Source organism: Egretta garzetta, unplaced genomic scaffold, assembly GCF_000687185.1.
Source record: "Egretta garzetta isolate BGI_Z169 unplaced genomic scaffold, ASM68718v1 scaffold344, whole genome shotgun sequence".
Classification (NCBI taxonomy): Eukaryota; Metazoa; Chordata; class Aves; order Pelecaniformes; family Ardeidae; genus Egretta; species Egretta garzetta.
In genome coordinates, this window is record NW_009259315.1 from 6615 (window position 1) to 22981 (window position 16367).

The following is a 16367-nucleotide window of genomic DNA, read 5'->3' on the forward strand; positions in this document are numbered from 1 at the left end:
TGAAGCTGGCAAAGGAGAAATAACATAATTTAAAGGCTAATTATCATTAATCTGTTGCCAAAGGAAGCTTAGAAGTGTGAGCCAATTACATGTGCTAATGTGCTTTGGGTAACGAGCGGCCGAAGGGTGTAATTAGAGCCCGTCTGCCGCATGGACACTTTGGATGAGTATTTCTGGCCGAGGCCGGTCTCATCGGCCGCATCTGCTGGTGTCAGTAACGGTGGGAACACGCGGTCGAAGGCGGGTCGGGGCAGCAGAGGAGAGGGTGCGAGCCCTGCCAACGCTGCCTGGAGAGATTCACCAAAGGGAAGAGGAAAAAAAAAAATCAATTTTTTGTGGTAAAATGAGCAGGACTTGGCAGTTGTGGTATCAGCTCTGGAGGTGGGGTCGTTACACAAGAGCAGTACTTGCTCCTCCTATTTCAGCATGATAAAGAAGGGGGCTTGATGCCTCTGTAGGTCCTGGCAGCCCCAGGTCAGACAGACAGACAGTGCTTGGACTGATGCTCCTCTGCCGGGGAGGCATCCCTGGACCAGCCGCCCTGATGCCCATCGTCAGGCGGTCACGCTTGTGGCTCCGGGTGCTTTGGCCTGTCCTGGCCAAGAGAAACCCCCGGGAGGCAGAGGGAAGGGGAGGGTGGCTGGGCTCTGACCACCAGCCAGCTTCGCTTCAGGCTGCGGACAGTGTCCACCACCCTCCGTCTGTCTCCCATGGCCCTTCCCGTCTCAAATCCAGGCTAACGCAGTCCTGGGCTCATCTCTCTCTGTCACGGGGGTAAACTCCGGGTTTTTCCCGCCAGCCCAGACCCACGCAGGAGCTGCTGCTAGAAGTGAATGTTCTGCCAGAAGTCAAGGGAAGAGTTAAGCCCCGTCGCATGACTGTGATTTTCAGTGCAAGTTCCTCTTCCTGTTTCAGGAATTGGGGAAAAAAAATTGCACCATTTGGTAAAACCCCGGCTGATCATCGGCACTGGGGCTCGGCCCTTTGGGGTGGTGGGTGCATGAACCCGCTGAAGATGCGGGCACCCCAGACCCCGTCTGCCCCATCACCCCAAGACAGTTCCTAGCTCTGCCCTTTCCTTGGCCTCTCTTCCAGATGTCCTTCTACTTCTCAGACACGGCAGTGCTGCTCTTTGACTTCTGGAGCATCCACACCCCCACAGGTATGCTGCAGCCCAGCCCCAAGACACCCATCTGTCCGTCTGTCCACCACTGTGCTCTCTGCCCGGGGGAAAGGATGCGGGGCAGAGAAACGAAGGGTGGCTTTGCATTTCTGGCAGGAGCAGTGGGAGCCATGGGCAGGGGGAGAGCAGGGCACTTACTGCGGGGGGGGTCAGAGCAGAGCCACGATGGGCTCCACACACCACTCGCCCCCAAGCCCGGGGGGCACTGCGCATTTTTGGCTGACCCTCTCCCACCCTGATGAGCAGTGCCGTGCCCCGGTAACACCCCAGGCAGGGGTCGATCCTCCCAAGCCGAGAGCAGGGAGCTGCAGGAAGCATCTCCCCCTGCCAGGCTTGCCAGTCCCCCCAGGTCACTCAGTGATGGCTCAGCTTCCCATTTTATTTACACTCTTTTTTTTTTTTTTTTTTTTTTTTTTTAAAATTATCGTCCCAGCATCATCTTTTATTCTCCACATTTTTGTGGAGTTGATGCAAAAATGTTTATTTTTTTCAGAGCAACCCCCTCCAAAAAATATTCCACAGGAATTTAGGGGGGGATCAGGCTCAATACACCACTTCCCAACGCTTCACAAACCCACTGGCTTTCACTCCAGCCCAACCCCGATCCCAGGAGCCCTCTGTTCCCTCCACCTTACCCCATGGATATGCCCAAGCGCTCCATGCCGGGACATGCCACCCCGCCCCCGTCGATGCTTTACGAAGCCGTCAAGATGGGCAAGGCCGTGCTGCTGTGGCGGGCGCTGCTGGCTCTGCCCCGCAGCCTCAGCCGGGAGGTGCTGGCGGAGCCGGAGGAGGGGGGCACCGGCCCTGCGCAGGGCAGGTACCGCAGGGCCCCCTTCGTGGGGGGCTCGGGGACGGGGTGTATGGCCCCCAGGGCCAGCGCAGGAGGGGAGAAAGGCTGTAAAGAGGCAGACATGGAGTGATAGGCTCCCAGGAAAGGGGTATGTGTGGCCCTGGCGGCATCCCGGTTCCTCCAGGTACTTTGGGAGACATCCAGGGTGTTTTTTAGCTGTCTTGGATGCTCCCATTCCCCCAGGAGCCACCGTGGGTGCAGGAGGGTCCTCATGGATGGGCACAAGCAGCAGCTCAGGCACCCCGGCAAGGCTGGCTGGGAGGTTTCCTTCCCAGCACAAGCCAAGCCCTGGGTTTTTCCTCTTGTATTTAATCCCAGACCATGCCTGAGGCTGCTCTTATTGCCAGGCTCTTAATAATATCCTTCCCGTTCCTTTGGAGCGTGATTTCCCCCCGCTCTGCTGTTTGCAGCCCCTGTTCTCCCCAAACCCACTCTGGCCGCTCCGGGATGCTCGCGGAGGGTGGCAGATGCCGGCTGCCCCAGCCCCTCACTGATGGGGTTTCCCATCTTGTTCCACAGGTGGTTTCGGTACCATGTCGGCCAGACCTTGTTCCATGTGGTGCAGGTGGTGCTGGGCTACATGGTGATGCTGGCCGTCATGTCCTACAATGCCTGGATCTTCCTTGGGGCCATGGCAGGCTCCACGCTGGGCTATTTCGTGGTGTACCCCCTGCTTGGTCGGGGCTAGCCCCCCCTGCGGGACGGTGGGCAATGTGCTCCACACCTCCTGCTACTTTGTCCGGAATAGCTGCTGTCACTTCTGCTGGGTCTGTCCTTGTCCCCGTGCTAGGTGGGATGCAGCACGCCAGGGACTTGCTGCGGGGACCCTCAGTGCTGGGGTAGCATCCGGTTCATGAGGGAGGTGCTGGGGAAGGGGAGCGCTGTGGCCAGCATTTTGCCACGCTGCCAACCGCCGGGTGATGACAGCAGGGGGCAGGGATGTTGCTGGATGTTTTCTTCCCCTCCAGCTTTTCAGCGGGGCTCATCCTGGCTGGAATGGGAATGCTCCAGTGCCCTGCTGGGGACAGGCACCCCTGCCCAGCACTGCCCTGCACCAAGCCCCTCTTCACAAAGTGCCTTCTGGGGACAATGGGCGTCCTGCTGTCCCCCCACCATGCAGTGCTTCAGGGATGGGGTCAGAGTGGCCCCTGAGCCATCAGCGTGGCTGTGCCGAGGGGAAGCTGCTGCTGTGGGTGCCTCTTGCTGCTTCCTCGGGACACCCCTTTTAATAAAAACCACCTCAGTTGTTCGGCTCCTGGCTTGTGTGGCTGCTGGGTGGTCGCCGGGTGACATGTCCTGGGGACAGTGGGAGCAGGGATCCCCAGCCCTACCCCGGGGAGCCAGGCCAGGAATAAGGACAGTCTCCTCTGGCTTTAAATAAAGCTTTTCCATTTTATTAATATAAGCATATTTTTAAACATTTGTATAACTTTCTTAATAAAATATCCTGGAAGAGACAGGTTTTAAGTTCCCAAAGCAAGGCACTTTGGGGGGCCTCCCCGAGTGGGTTAGGCTGGGCACCCCCCTTCAGAGGCAAGAAACAGCGGCACCTAAAATGCAGGCGAGTGTGGGGGTGCTGGTCCCCACTCCATGCACATACGCTCATGTCTCACACTCACCAGTCCTGCCAACCCCCACCAGCTCTCAGCATCCCTGCCTGGGGGCTGCACTGGTCCCGTCCCTGTCCCCCTGGCAGGCAGGGCTGCTGGGGGAGCCAGCAAACTGCTGCTAAGGCACCAGCGCTTCGCTCAACTGTGACTGCAGGTGCCAAAACCTGCAAAGCCTGAGATATCTGTGCACGGTGCTGGGAAGCTCCAGAAGGCCAGTGCTGGGATCCCTCTACTGGAGGGTGAGCCTGAGCCTGGAGGCAGCCCAGTCCTGCCGGGCAAAGCTGGAGACATCATGTGAGTGCCGTCTTCCCCTCTTAAGTAAGTTTTTTATTTTTAAACTTAAATAGCTGCTAGAATACCCCAGGGGGAGGGTGGCCAGGGACCAGCGCTGCATGCCATGAGCCCAGCCTGGGTGCCATGAGCACAGCCCAGGTGCCATTAGCCCAGCCCGACTGCTATGAGCCCAGCCTGGGTGCCATGAGCCTAGCCCAGGTGCCGTTAGCCCAGCCTGGCTGCTGTGAGCCCACACCTGTCCCAGCTCTTGCCCCATCGGCAGGGGTTCGAGCCAGCCGGTATTGCTGTAGCCCTGCCATGCCCACGGCTGCCGCCATGTTTTTCCATCATCCCCTGTGCACCCTGCTCCCACTGGCACTCCTGGAGCCGGCTGGGTGGAATGCGATGGGCAGGCTCCTAGGAAACCCCCTGGGCTGAGGCAGGGGACTTCCCCTGGGGCAGCCAGAAGCCTCCTGTGCACCCATCCACAGCAGGGCTTGTGCCAGCCCCCCAGCACCCCCGGCAGTTGTTCTGGGGGTGGGGGGGCAGGTAAAGCATCTCTTCAGTAGAAAAGAAGACAATAAGGCAGAAGTAGGACAGAGCAGAGCACAGGGGGTGCCCCAGGCTGGGGCCTCCCCCGGTCTGACCCAGTTAAGACCAAGTTGGCTGTCCCTCTCCCACGGCACTGCTCTCCATCCTGGCAGCGCAGCGGGTCCTATTCCCCCTACCCCAACCCCCGGTGCCACTGGGGCCAGTCCATGGCCGGGGGAGGGGGGACAGCCCGGGGCTAGAACTCAGTCTGCAACCCCTCGCCACTCTCCGTTGTGCCTGCAGGCTGTGGGGGGCTGCACTGGCTGCCCAGGGGGGCCACCTCCTCGCCTGTCTCCTTGTCACTGGGCTGGTGGCAAGCCACCGCAGCAGACGGTGATGGGGGCTCAGCTCTGGGTGCGGGTGATGCTGGTGTGGCGTGGGGCACACTGGCCTCCAATGGGACTGGGATATCGGCTCTTGATTTGGGTGATGCTGGTGTGGTGTGTTGCACACTGGCCCCTGATGGGACATCGGCTCTGGGCACAGGTGATGCTGGCATGGGAGATGCTGGTGAGGCATGTTGCACCCCTGCAGCCCCTGATGGGACTTCAGCTCCAGGCGCAGGTGATACTGGTGCACCTTGGTGCACCCCGTCCCCCTCACTGGCTGGACCTTGCTGGGGGACATCACCTGGGACAGACCCTGCCACCACCACCACCTCCTCGGTGGCACCGCTCTCCTGTGTGGCATCAGTACCATTTGTCAGCTGCTCCTCCACCTCAACGCTCTCCTTCGCCAGCGCCTCCCGGATCTCCTCCACCCCAACCGGGGAGCTCGGTGGTGGCCCAGGGTCCAGCTCCTCCTGCTCCTGTGGCTCTGGGGAGCTGGGCTGCAGCAACCCCTTGGCGCTCAGCTCATAGGGCAGAGCACCCTCATCGTCTTGGATCACCGACACCACTTGCTTGGCCCTGCGGCGCTTGTCAGCGGCCAGCTCGGCCTCGGGCTGCCCGCTGTACTCCTCACCCCAGTCGATGGGGATGCCCTCGCCCAGGAGGTGCAGGTTGGGATCGCTGTTGTGCATGACCATGCTGTCACGGTACAGGTTGTGCTTCCGCTGCACGGCCGCCTCCTTCACAGCTGGGAGCACCGAGAGAGATGTCAGATGGGCTGCACGCACAGGACAGCGCCCGCCAGGCTTGGCCACCTCTCCCAGCCTCCCCCTTGGGTGTAGGGTGCAGGGAGAGATGTCCGGTGCTGGGCAGAGGGCTCAGCATCCCACCCACCGCTCAGCCCTGCCAGCGGGAAGGCCAGGTGGGAAAACTGCTCCTGGTACAGCCTCAGCACCCTGCTCGGGGTCACCCCCTCCTCATACAGCCCCAGCACCCTGCTCAGGGTCATCCCCTCCTCATACAGCCCCCAGCACCCTGCTCGGGGTCACCCCCTCCTCCTACAGCCCCCAGCACCCTGCTCGGGGTCACCCCCTCCTCCTACAGCCCCCAGCACCCTGTTCAGGATCACCCCTCCTTGTACAGCCCCCAGCAACCTGCTCAGGGTTGCACCCTGCTCAGGGTCACCCCCTGCTCCTACGGTCCCCAGCATGGGCCCTCTGGGTGCTGCTTAGCCCAGGCTGGGCTTACGCCCACCCCACCCACTGCAGGGTGCTGGACCCCCCGGGGGCTCAGAGCTGAGCGGGTCCAGGTCCCCTGGTGCCGCAGGGCCCTACCTTGCATGATGTCTTTCATCACTGACTGTAGCACAACCTCCTCGTAAGTGTTCTCCACCAGGATGAAGCTGGCAAAGTCCTCAAAGATCAGCTCCTGAAACTTGGCTAACTCCTGCCACAGGGGAGAGGGCGCTCAGCCCAGGGGGATGGGAGGGAGGGCCTCTCCCCCTGCCCCCCGCCAAGCTTCAGCCTCTTCCCCCAAAGATCTGCAGCAGGGCCTCCCTGAAGAACTTCTTCCGCACTGTGCTGCTGTCATAGTCATATTTCTGCAGGGTGAGCAAGAAGGGTCAATGCGGGCTGGCAGCTCCTCTGCACATGAGCACAAACCCCTGCCGTTTGGTTCCCCCCCCAACCCATTTGCACAGGCGTGAGCAGGTTCCTCTGCCCCTCGCACCCTTCTCCCAGCTGGTTCCTGGGGTGCCTGAGCCTGGTAGGAGCCAGCTCCTCCATTGCTGTCTACAGAAGGGGTTTTTGGGGCCAGTCAGAACCCCGGGTGGCTTTTACAGCGACGCATGTGGTCAGAGGGGCCCTGGCTCCTCCAGGTGATTTCCCACTCGCCTGCCCCACATCCCAGCAAGATGCATGAAAAGTCTCAATATAAAGAAGCATTTCCCCAGAAGACTTTTGTTAAAATTGGTAAGGTCACTCCTGGCCTCTTCCCCAGGCTGCCAACCCTTGGAACAAGGCCACTGAAGGTCACCGAAGGCCCCGACCCCCCCACCTCTCACCTTGAGCACCCTCTCGAGGATGCGCTGGATGGACTTGCACAAATCGTCTTTGCCCTGCAGCTTCCCCAGCTCCTGATGGAGCAGCGTCTCGAACGTGTACACGGCGTCGTCCATTTGCTGTGAGTGGAGGCAGACGATCAGCACCGGGGTGGGGGCACCCGAAGGGACCAGCCATGGGGGTGGGCAGGACGCTCTTGTGGGGCACTGCCACACCACGATGAACCTTCACACTGGCAAGGTCCCCACCATTCCCACATGGCATCCACAGACTCCACCCTGAGGACCAAGGGTGCTGGGGGAGGAGGGTGCCCCAAACTGCTTTGCACCCTCCCCTTCTACACCTCACTCTGGGTTTGGCTGGATCAGACCCCAGACCTGGGTTACTGGCTTTGCTGGTGCCAGTGGGCTCAGTGGCAAAGGGGCAGCTGTGCCATGGGTGCTGAGCCCACATTGGAAGGGTGCCCCACGCTGCTGCCCACCCATGGGCTCCCTCCCTGCTGGGGCTCCAGACCCATGGTCAGATCCGTCACACACCTTTAGCTGGGTGCCAGCGGCATGATGGTCCCTGAGCCAGGACAGACATCCTGGCCAAATCCCTGCCAGGGCTGGACCCACCTAGGTTCCCCGCTCTGCCTCTGCTCCCCAGCCCTCTGTGCTCAGCCCGGGGGGACACAAGCGGACCCCGGTCCCATCCCACCTGTCTCATGTGGATCTGGGCCCTCTGCTTGAAGACGGACGTGCTGGAGACATCGAATCGCTGCTGAAGGCCCTCCAGTTTCAGCTGGTCCATCTTCTCGTAGCATGATTGCATCTTGACGGGGTGGAAGGCCAGGTGGGAAAGCTTCTCCATGTACTGGGGATAAAGCCAAGCTCAGCAAGGCAGGACTCTCTGCACCCTTGGGGCTGGGACATGCCACCCCACACCAGGCACAGCAGCCTGCACCAACACATGGGCCTCATCCCCATGTATTTTCTCAGCCCAGGGTCCGCCAGTGCCATCGGCACCAGGGATGGCAGCAGGACTGGCCCGGCCCTACCACCCCCAAGCCCACCAGCCAGCACGGAGCATCGCCAGGTCTCACCTCCGCCAGCTTGTCCATGCCACCCTCATTGATGATGTTCAGGTTCATGTCTGTCACCTCCTTGAAGAACACCTCCCGCACCTCAGCAAAGCCCTGGCTCGTGGGGGTCATCAGGGCTTCCAGGATGGAGGAGATGTAGGGCTGGACATGATTACGGACGCAGACCTCCGCTTTGGGGAGGACGAATGCTGGGCAGAGAGCAGGGGTAGAGCATGGTAAGGCTCCTCCTCTGCCCCTCCAGCTCTGCAAATCAGGCCATAAACCCACCCTAGGGAGCGGGACCTGTCCCTCTCCCCAGACCCTCCTGGAGAGGTCTCGCAGACTCGCAGCACAATGCAAGGGGTTCTTGCAAGGGGCCTGGCTCTGTGTTGAACTCATTCCTCCCCCACTGCCTTGATGGGGGGGTCACTGCCCACCTTGTCCCCAAATCCTGGGACAATGCCAATGAAGATGTGCACCCTGGCCACTGCGGTGGCTGGCATCTCCCCAGGGCTCCCCAGGCCGTGCTGGCAGCAGCCACCCTGCACCCCAGGAACAGCCACACCTTGGTGAAACAGTGGTGATGCTACACCAGGAATCATCTGCAGACACAGCTACACACACCCATGTCCACGCGTCTTCCCACAGGGCTGTACCTCGGATCTTGCTGGCCAAGTGCTCCTTCGAAGTGATGATCTGGTCCATGTCCGTGCGGATGGTACTTTCCATCTGAGGCCGCTCCTGTTCGCACTTGGCCATCACTGCATCGTACTGGGCCTTGGTCTGCTCATAGACCATCCTATAGACGGCATCCGAGATCTGGCGAGAAAGGGGTGGGGTGGTCAGCTCCCCCCCACACCTCCTGCAACACCCCTAACCATCACCTCCAGCACCAGATGCCTGCAGGACCTGTGGAGCCTTTGCCCATGCCCTGACCTGACCCTTCCTCGCAGCCTGGCAGCAGGTTTTCCACACCAAGGACCCCCCAGCTGGGTGAGATGAAGCCCCTGCGGTGCAGAAGCTGCTTTGAAGCGGTGCCTCCGTCCAGCCAACGTGCCCTAGGCAGGTCTAGGGGTGCTGGGAGGTCTGGGGATGCTGGAGGTCCGGGGATGCTGGTGGCCCAGGGGTGCTGGCAGTCTGGGCAGGAGAGCCCCTGACCCCATTTGAAACCTGTGCCCTGCCCTGCTCAGCCTGCCTGGGCTCTCAGGAGCCAACCCCATGAGCGGGATGGAGCCTCTGGCTGCGGCTTCACGCTCACTTTGCAGCCAAAAGCCCTGATTTCAGGGCCGGCGGAGGCAGAGCCGTCCCCCACTCCCTCCCTCGGGCTTCCCAGCTTTGCAGTGAAGACCGCAGCTACTGAAAAAGCAGCATTTGTGCATTTTTAGGCACATTATGAGCCTGGTGGTAATTATCTATCAGCTTTTAAGGTTTTAACACGCAGTTTTGAAGAGCCCTCAGTCTTTCGCAAGGGTTTGGGCTGGATTTAGCCCATGCTGTTCTAAAAATGGCTCGCTAAATATAGCTGGGACGGGCTCCGCTCCGGGGCTGGGCTTCCTCCTGTTTGCTTCCCTCGCCCCAGGGACGCGGCAGCGCAGGCAGGGATGGGCAGGGCTGCTTGCAGGGACACAACAAGGAGCTTTAAAAAGCCACAGTGGAGAATAAGGACGGCTTCTTTGGGGGGGCCAGGAGAGGGGTGACGCAGCAGGAGCACTGGCTCTGACAGGCAGGGAAGGCAGCGGGGAAGGGAGGTGGCAGCGGGGCCCCAAAGCAGAGGCAGCACAGGCAGGGGGAGGGCAGGCGGTGATGATCCCCCCCTCCCCGGCAGCCCCGCACCTGGATCCAGGTCCGCTGGCGCTCCTGAGCCTTGCCCTTCAGCCGGGGGCCGATGGTGGTCCTCAGCTCGGGGAGCAGCTCCTCCATCACCAGGTTGCTCAGGACCTGCGAAGGCAGGAGGCTGTGGGCACCCTGCCCAGCCCGCACCCCCCGCCCCAGCCTCAGGGGAGCCAGGTCCTCACCTGGGTTTCGTTGCCGCACAGCATGTCCCAGGTGCCGTACTGCTCCTTCGACTGGCGGTACATGCGGACGGCGTCCGTGAAGGCTGGAGCCTCTACTCTGGAGTCCTCGGAGATCCCTGGGGAGGGGATTGGGGGGATGGGGGACAAGTGAGCAGCCCAGCTGCTTGCAGCACCCCAGCTCATCTTTGCAGGGGGTCCCTCACATCCCCCACACCCTCAGTCCCACACAAGGAGCCTGGGGCTGCCATGAGCACTGGGGGATCCCATCCCAAGCCCCTGTGTCTAACTGGGTGGGGGGCAGCAGTCTCCCAGACACACCAGTGGCTGGGGAGGCTCCCACTCTGTCCACAGACTGATCCCCTCCAGAGCCAGACCAAGGGCAGGGAGGCACCCAGGAGCCAGGCCTCGGCAAGACAGGGGGCGCTCAGTGACCCCCGATGGTGCATAGGGATTCAGGGGCTCGGAGAGCCCCGATGGCATGGCAGGAGGAGGGGCTCAGCATGATGGGGGGCTCAGCAAGCCCTGATGGTGCACAGGGGCCTGGGGGCTCAGCACGCTCTGATGGCACAGCAGGACGGGGGGCTCAGTGAACCCCAGTGGTGCACGGGGACCTGGGGGCTCAGCAAGCGCTGAAAGCACATCAGGAGCAGGGGTACAGCAGGACAGGCTACAGCAGGATGGGCGCTCAGCAAGCCCCCATGGTGCACGGGGAACTGGGGGGTCTGGGGGAAGGGGGAGCCCTGCAGGGAGCGATGCAGATCAGGAGGAAGAGGAAAGTGGACAAGAGGAATCAGGGCTGAGCCAGGACTGGGTCGCCAAGCCAGCCCCACAGGAGATGTCACTGCAGCGCAGCTTAGGGCTCGGGCATCACCCCCACCATCCCACAGCACCCATCAGGAGGAGGGGCAGGGTGCTGGGAGCCCCCAGCCACATGCCAAGAGGAGGAGGAGGAGATGGGGGCAGCGGACAGGCAGGACAGTCTGGGAGGCTGCTGGCACCATGTCCTGCACATGTCCCTGCCTCATCCCAGCAGACTCTGGCTGCAGAGGTGCCTGCCAGCTGGAGAGAAACACTCCTGAGAACAAACCCCCCTGGCACCCCGAATCCCCTCCCCTTGCTTGGACCTCTGTCAGGAGGGAAGTGGTGTGGGACGGAGCCCAGGGTGGCTGCTGGTGGCTGTGCCCCATGGCAAAGGACCCCCAGCAGAGCCACCCTGCTCCCAGAGAGCATCTCCACAGTGATGGCAGCGGGGGGGCACAGCATGTCCCTGGACCACCCAACAAGCCAGCGTCCTAGGGAGACACAGCCAGGGGTGGTTTTGCCCTTCCCAGGAGGGACAGCCCGGGGTAGCGAGTGGATCTTTTCCAACACATGCAGATTTTTCTAAGATGATTACACTTAACTCCAAGCCTAAGCAGCTTTTCCTAAGGGGCAGCTTAATATACAGGGGGAAAAAAACACTGAGAAAGTGAAGTCTGAGCCTTTCTCAGTGCTCGGTGGGAGCGGGAGCCAGAGCAGGGCTGAGCTTTCAGGGGCCAGTGCTTCTCCAGCCCCGGCTCCTTGCAGCTCAGCATCAGCTCAGCATCCCCTCCTGGGTGGGGCAGCCCAGTTCAGGCTCCAGTCCCCCGGCAGAGCTGCTATGGCCAAACCTCATCCTCCAAGCCACGCAGGGGGGGCACACACAGGATTTGCCCCCAGGGAGCCACCCAGATCTGCCCCACCAGGATCACTCAGCCCTGGCTGAGCCCGGGGACCTGTCCCCAGCCCTGCACCCTGCCCAGGGACAAGCAGACAGGCCTGGGTGCAAGAAGCCACCACGCCACTTCACAGGGCAAATTCACAGAATCATGGAATCATTTAGGTTGGAAAAGCCCTTTAAGCTCACCAAGCCCAACTGTTCCCCTAACCCTGCCATCCCACCACTAAACCCTGGCCCTAAGCACCTCCTCTGCCCAGCTTTTAAATACCCCCAGGGGTGGGGACTCGGCCCCTTCCCTGGGCAGCCCCTTCCAGTGCCTGACAGCCCTTTCAGGGAAGAAATTTTTCCCAGTGTCCAACCTAAACCTGCCCTGGCATAACTTGAGGCCATTTCCCTCAAATCTAATGAGCTTGCTTCATTAATACGTGGCTAACTAAGCATTGATCTGAGGTCACCTTGTCAGGGATGGGAAGCAATCTCCCAAGCCTGGACCCTACCCTGTGAAGGCTCCCGGGGTGATGGGGCACTGTGGGATGGGAGCACCCGACACCGGGGAGCAATGCTACACCTCAGTTTTTGCGAAGCCCACCCCGCTCACGGCACAATCTCCTGTCGATGGGGGAATGGCACTGAAGGAGAAAAGCACGTTTGGGGCTGGTTTTTGCCCAAAACACCACTGGATGGGGCAGCCTGCCCTCAATAAGGAGCAAAAGCCAGCGGATGGGTGGGTGCTGCTCCAGCCCCCCGTGTCACCATGCAGGGCAAGGGGACGTCCCGGAGCAGCCAAGGGCACCCAGGGTCCAGGGAAACCAGGCTGGACACCTCCTGTGCAAGGAACGCTGCTGCTCATCCCTGGTCCCTATGGAAGAGCTGGTGCTGTGAACACACAGTCTTAAAAAGAGAGGTGAAAATTTCCACACTAATCACAACCGGAGGCAGAAACAGAGCCTCTAATTTAGGGGGAAAAAAAAAAAATTGCTTGACAGCAACAAAAGAGCTTTCATGGGATGTGAAACAGTATCTTGGACCTCGCAGGAGCAGTGAGGGGCAGAAATGGAGCTTGGGGGGGAAGAACCATCCCACGGAGAAACCCAGGCTGCAGAAGCAAGAAACCCACCAGCATTGAGCCTGCCCAGGGCCACTGCCCGCCCCTGTAAGGTTTTTTCATCACATGCTGAGGAGGAGGAGAGGGAGGAGAGGATTTACTGGCACGGCCCTGGCTGGCAGCGGGGATGGCAGAGGGGCTCACACCTCTCCTCTCTCCCGCGGCAGCACCCAGCAGTCGGGAGGGGGGGGGATTAAAGATAAATAAATTAATAAATAGGCTCTTTGTTAGTACAAGAAGTTAATTCCTCTTTTATGAGGAGCTGGTTTTGCTCGCAGTGCCCCAGCTTTGTGGGTCCAGCCAGCAACACAGAGGCTCCTGGGGTGTGGAACTGCGGGCAGCAATGATGCTCCAGTAGCATCCCGGGGGGATGAGCGGCTGGGGGGGGGGTCACTGCACCCAGCACCCCCCGAAAGGAGCCCAGGCCCTGGGTGGGTGTGGGGACACGCTCATCCCAACGAGCTTGGATGGCCCCAGCTCACCAACAGCACATGGATGTGCTCTGCAGCGAGAGCAAAGCTCTCAGATTCAGTCTAACACAGGAGGATGGAAACCCCTGCTCACACCCAGGCTCCTGATCCAGCTCCATTACTCTGCTCCCTAAGCAGCAGCTCTGGCAAATCCGGGGCTACACGCAGCTCCCGGGAGTGAAAGAAGCACTAAAAGAATAGGCAGAATCACTCTTTGCCCACTAAAAGGCCCGATTTCGAGCAGGCTTCAGTGCTGGTGCCTCCTTCCCCAGGAAACTTCTCGCCATCCGAGGCACCGCCGAGCCCTGGGTCTCAGCCCAGGAGCACACAGGCCACAGCCAAGCAGGAAAATCGTGTTTTGCTGCCAGAGTATCGCTGACGTGGGAGGCAGGTCCTGCCTCTGCCCCGGCCCCTCGCAGCTCCGCACCCCCCTGCCCGCAGCCCCAGCTGCCCTCACTTGCCGGAGCCCGGGCGGTGCGGGCGGGGAGCGGGACGGGGGGGTTGGGAGTTTTGATGACTTTAATTATCAAATATTTTTTGCATCAGGGTGGAAAACAGGCATCAGGGCGCCTCTTGAGCCAGGCTCCATGCTGGCTCCTGCAAATGCTGCCTGCCCTGGTGCAGTCATCGCGTTCCTTATGGGTGGTGGGATGAAGCTGGGCACAGGGATGCCGGATCCCTCCTGCTCCCCACGTTGCTTGGGAAGAGGATGAGATGCTCATTGATGCTCAACAACTCCTGGCCAATTCCACCTCTTGACCCCCAAATCATCCCCTTTGGCCCCAAACCCAACCCAGCCACCGCAGGATCCCCCAACACCCTCTCTGGACCCTGGTGGCCTGGCGTGCCCCCCCCCAGCATCACTCACCGTTGTTGCAGTGCCGCACGCAGTCCTGGAAAACCGCCCGCCACTTCTCCTGCTCCTTGCCCGTCATCACGCAGAAGTAATAGTGCCGGGCGTAGGGGTGCCAGAGGATGAGGGGGAAATCCGTGGGGCACTTCAGGATGGGGGAGTGCCCCGATTTGGGCGTCATGCCTGCAGGGAGGGAAGGATGCTTTGAGGAGAGGAATGAGGCAGGATGGGGATGGGGATGCTACAGGGTCAGGGGTGTCCGTCTCCCCCAGCAACTGGGGTTAGGGGTGCAGCAGGGGCACCTAAGACCCCTCGGCTCCTTCGCAGTGCCTTTGCTGTGAGTTCTACCCAAAACATGGGGCGAAAAAACCGCAAAGAGTGAGCCTTGTTCTTCCAAAAATGAAATCAAAAGTGAAAAGTGGAAAAACAAACAAACAAGAAATCATTATTTCCAGCGTGAAACCCTCCCCAGAGCTGCTGGCCTGACCCCGCTGCCATCGTGCCCATGCCCTGAACTGTTTCAGCAGCTCCTGTCCTGCTCCCGGGGGGCTGCCCTGGCCTATAGGGAACCAGGAGGATGGTTGGGGGGGGTAGCCGGTCCCCCTGGGAGTCTGGATAGAGGGGCAGGAGCTGCTGCCTTCCCCCCGCGCTCCCTAGGACAGGGAGGCAGGAGTAGCTCGGGGCAGCTCTCCCAGAGCCACAGACACATTTGCCTTCCTTCCCCAGAAGATGAGGCAGGACCCGAGCAGTAGCCACCTCACACTGCACCCTACACCCCTGGGGGGAACAGGGCTCTTCTCCTTCCCTACGCCCCAAAACCTCCCCTTCCAGAAGGTCCCCAGGGATGCTACACCCCAAAAACACCCCTCTAGAAGGTCCACAGGGATGCTACACCCCAGAACCATCCCTTCCAGAAGGTTCCCAGGGATACCACATCCTGAAATTGCCCCTTCCCCAAGGTTCCCAAGAGATGCCCAGCAGCCTGGGGGCAGAGGGGACCCCAAGCACCTCTCCTCGCCCCACAGCCACCAGGACCACTCACCAGGCAGGCTGCTGTTCACCAGCTCCAGGTACTGGTCCACGGAGGTGAGGATCTTGTAGCCAGCACTGTTGACCAGTACACGGGGTGGCAGGTCCCGCTCATAGGCCTGAGCAGAAAAAGATGGTCATGGATGACGGGGAGCATGGCCATGCCACCGCAGCGATGGGATGTCCCCACTTTGAAGCTGCGCCCACCAGAGATGGGCGAAAGGGTGATGCCCCTCACCAGTTTGTTCTCGTAGAGGACCAAGCCGTAGTTGTGCGGGACTACACAGAAGCGGTTCCTCCACTTCTTGTTCTCCTCGATGTACTGGAAGAGGTTGCCCGAGTAGATGACGTGGTCCTCCAGTGGGACCTGCGGGGGAGGAGACACACGGTGGGTGGCATAGGGGGGCATGGAGTGGGCAGCTGGGTACCCCTCCATCCCATGGCCACAGCCTGGCTTGAGGAGCTCAGCAAGGTCCCTTTGTGGTGGTTTTGGTGGGGTTTTCTGCATTAGGGCTATGCTGAGGGTCTCCAATTTCACCACTGGATTTTCTCCTCTAGCATTGCAAATTTAGGTGCCTGAAGAGCTGCATCTGGGTGACAACCTGGGGGTTTCCACATGCAGAGCCCTAGAAAACGTCAGAAGGGCTGCTCACATGGCAGTCACGCATGGTGGCGTTCACCACGGTGGTGGTTGCACCTCTGTCCCTGGCATCTCCGTCCTGGGAGATGCACCCCGCTCAGCTGAGCGACCTGGGCTCTCTTGGCGGAGCAGCAGGTGGAGCAGAGCCCTCCAGAACCTCTTCCCAAAGCCCAGCTACTGCGATTTCCCTGGTGTGGGGCATGCAGGAGCATGCATGGCACTGCTTGGTAATGGCCATTGACCAGAGGGTCCTGCTAGGGTGCAGGTCAGAGGCAAGCTGCAGGTGGCAGGAACCAAGCCCTGCCCTAGGGTGGTCTCCAGATGGGACATGGAAGAGGAAAAGCAAGAAGCCATCCTGCAGGGCCCAGCACCAGACAATGCTTAAATGGACTTCATGGAGGACCAGCAACAGGAACAGGATATGCCGCGCCCCTGAGACCCCCCCAGCTGAGCAGTATTCACACCATCCCAAACACAGGCTGGCTGAGTGAGCCAAGAATTTGTCCCAGGAATTTTTATGATCCCAGGAACATAAACAAGAGCTGAGAGCTCTCGTGAGGGCGGGAGCATGCAGCAGCCGCCTCTCCTGTCATG

At 60.6% G+C, this 16367-nt stretch overlaps 2 protein-coding genes across 2 annotated transcripts in view; one reads left to right on the forward strand and one right to left on the reverse strand.

Annotated features, from left to right (window-relative positions):
* Positions 1 to 700: 700 nt before the first annotated feature.
* Positions 701 to 2925, forward strand: SLC31A2 (solute carrier family 31 member 2). The gene is made up of 3 exons (XM_035892031.1): positions 701 to 1167; positions 1840 to 2003; positions 2556 to 2925. Exons 1-3 carry the CDS (start codon positions 1096 to 1098, stop codon positions 2722 to 2724), a joined length of 405 nt encoding a protein of 134 aa, XP_035747924.1. The 5' UTR covers positions 701 to 1095; the 3' UTR covers positions 2725 to 2925.
* A 1743-nt stretch (positions 2926 to 4668) lies between these two features.
* The window catches only part of NIBAN2 (niban apoptosis regulator 2), a 26645-nt gene continuing 14946 nt past the window's right edge, over positions 4669 to 16367 (reverse strand). The window contains 10 exon segments of the mRNA XM_035892023.1: positions 4669 to 5587; positions 6174 to 6332; positions 6376 to 6439; positions 6902 to 7018; positions 7599 to 7754; positions 7984 to 8171; positions 8619 to 8781; positions 9796 to 9900; positions 9978 to 10093; positions 14120 to 14287. Of these exon segments, the coding sequence (XP_035747916.1) occupies positions 4707 to 5587; positions 6174 to 6332; positions 6376 to 6439; positions 6902 to 7018; positions 7599 to 7754; positions 7984 to 8171; positions 8619 to 8781; positions 9796 to 9900; positions 9978 to 10093; positions 14120 to 14287 (2117 nt within the window). The 3' untranslated portion in view covers positions 4669 to 4706.

Coding starts and splice junctions, on each gene's coding strand:
- SLC31A2 (XM_035892031.1), top strand. CDS start 1,096: ATGTCCTTCTACTTCTCAGACACGGCAGTGCTGCTCTTTGACTTCTGG. Junction 1,168..1,839: donor TCCACACCCCCACAGGTATG/CTGCAGCCCAGC, acceptor ATGCCCAAGCGC/TCCATGCCGGGACATGCCAC. Junction 2,004..2,555: donor ACCGGCCCTGCGCAGGGCAG/GTACCGCAGGGC, acceptor CTTGTTCCACAG/GTGGTTTCGGTACCATGTCG.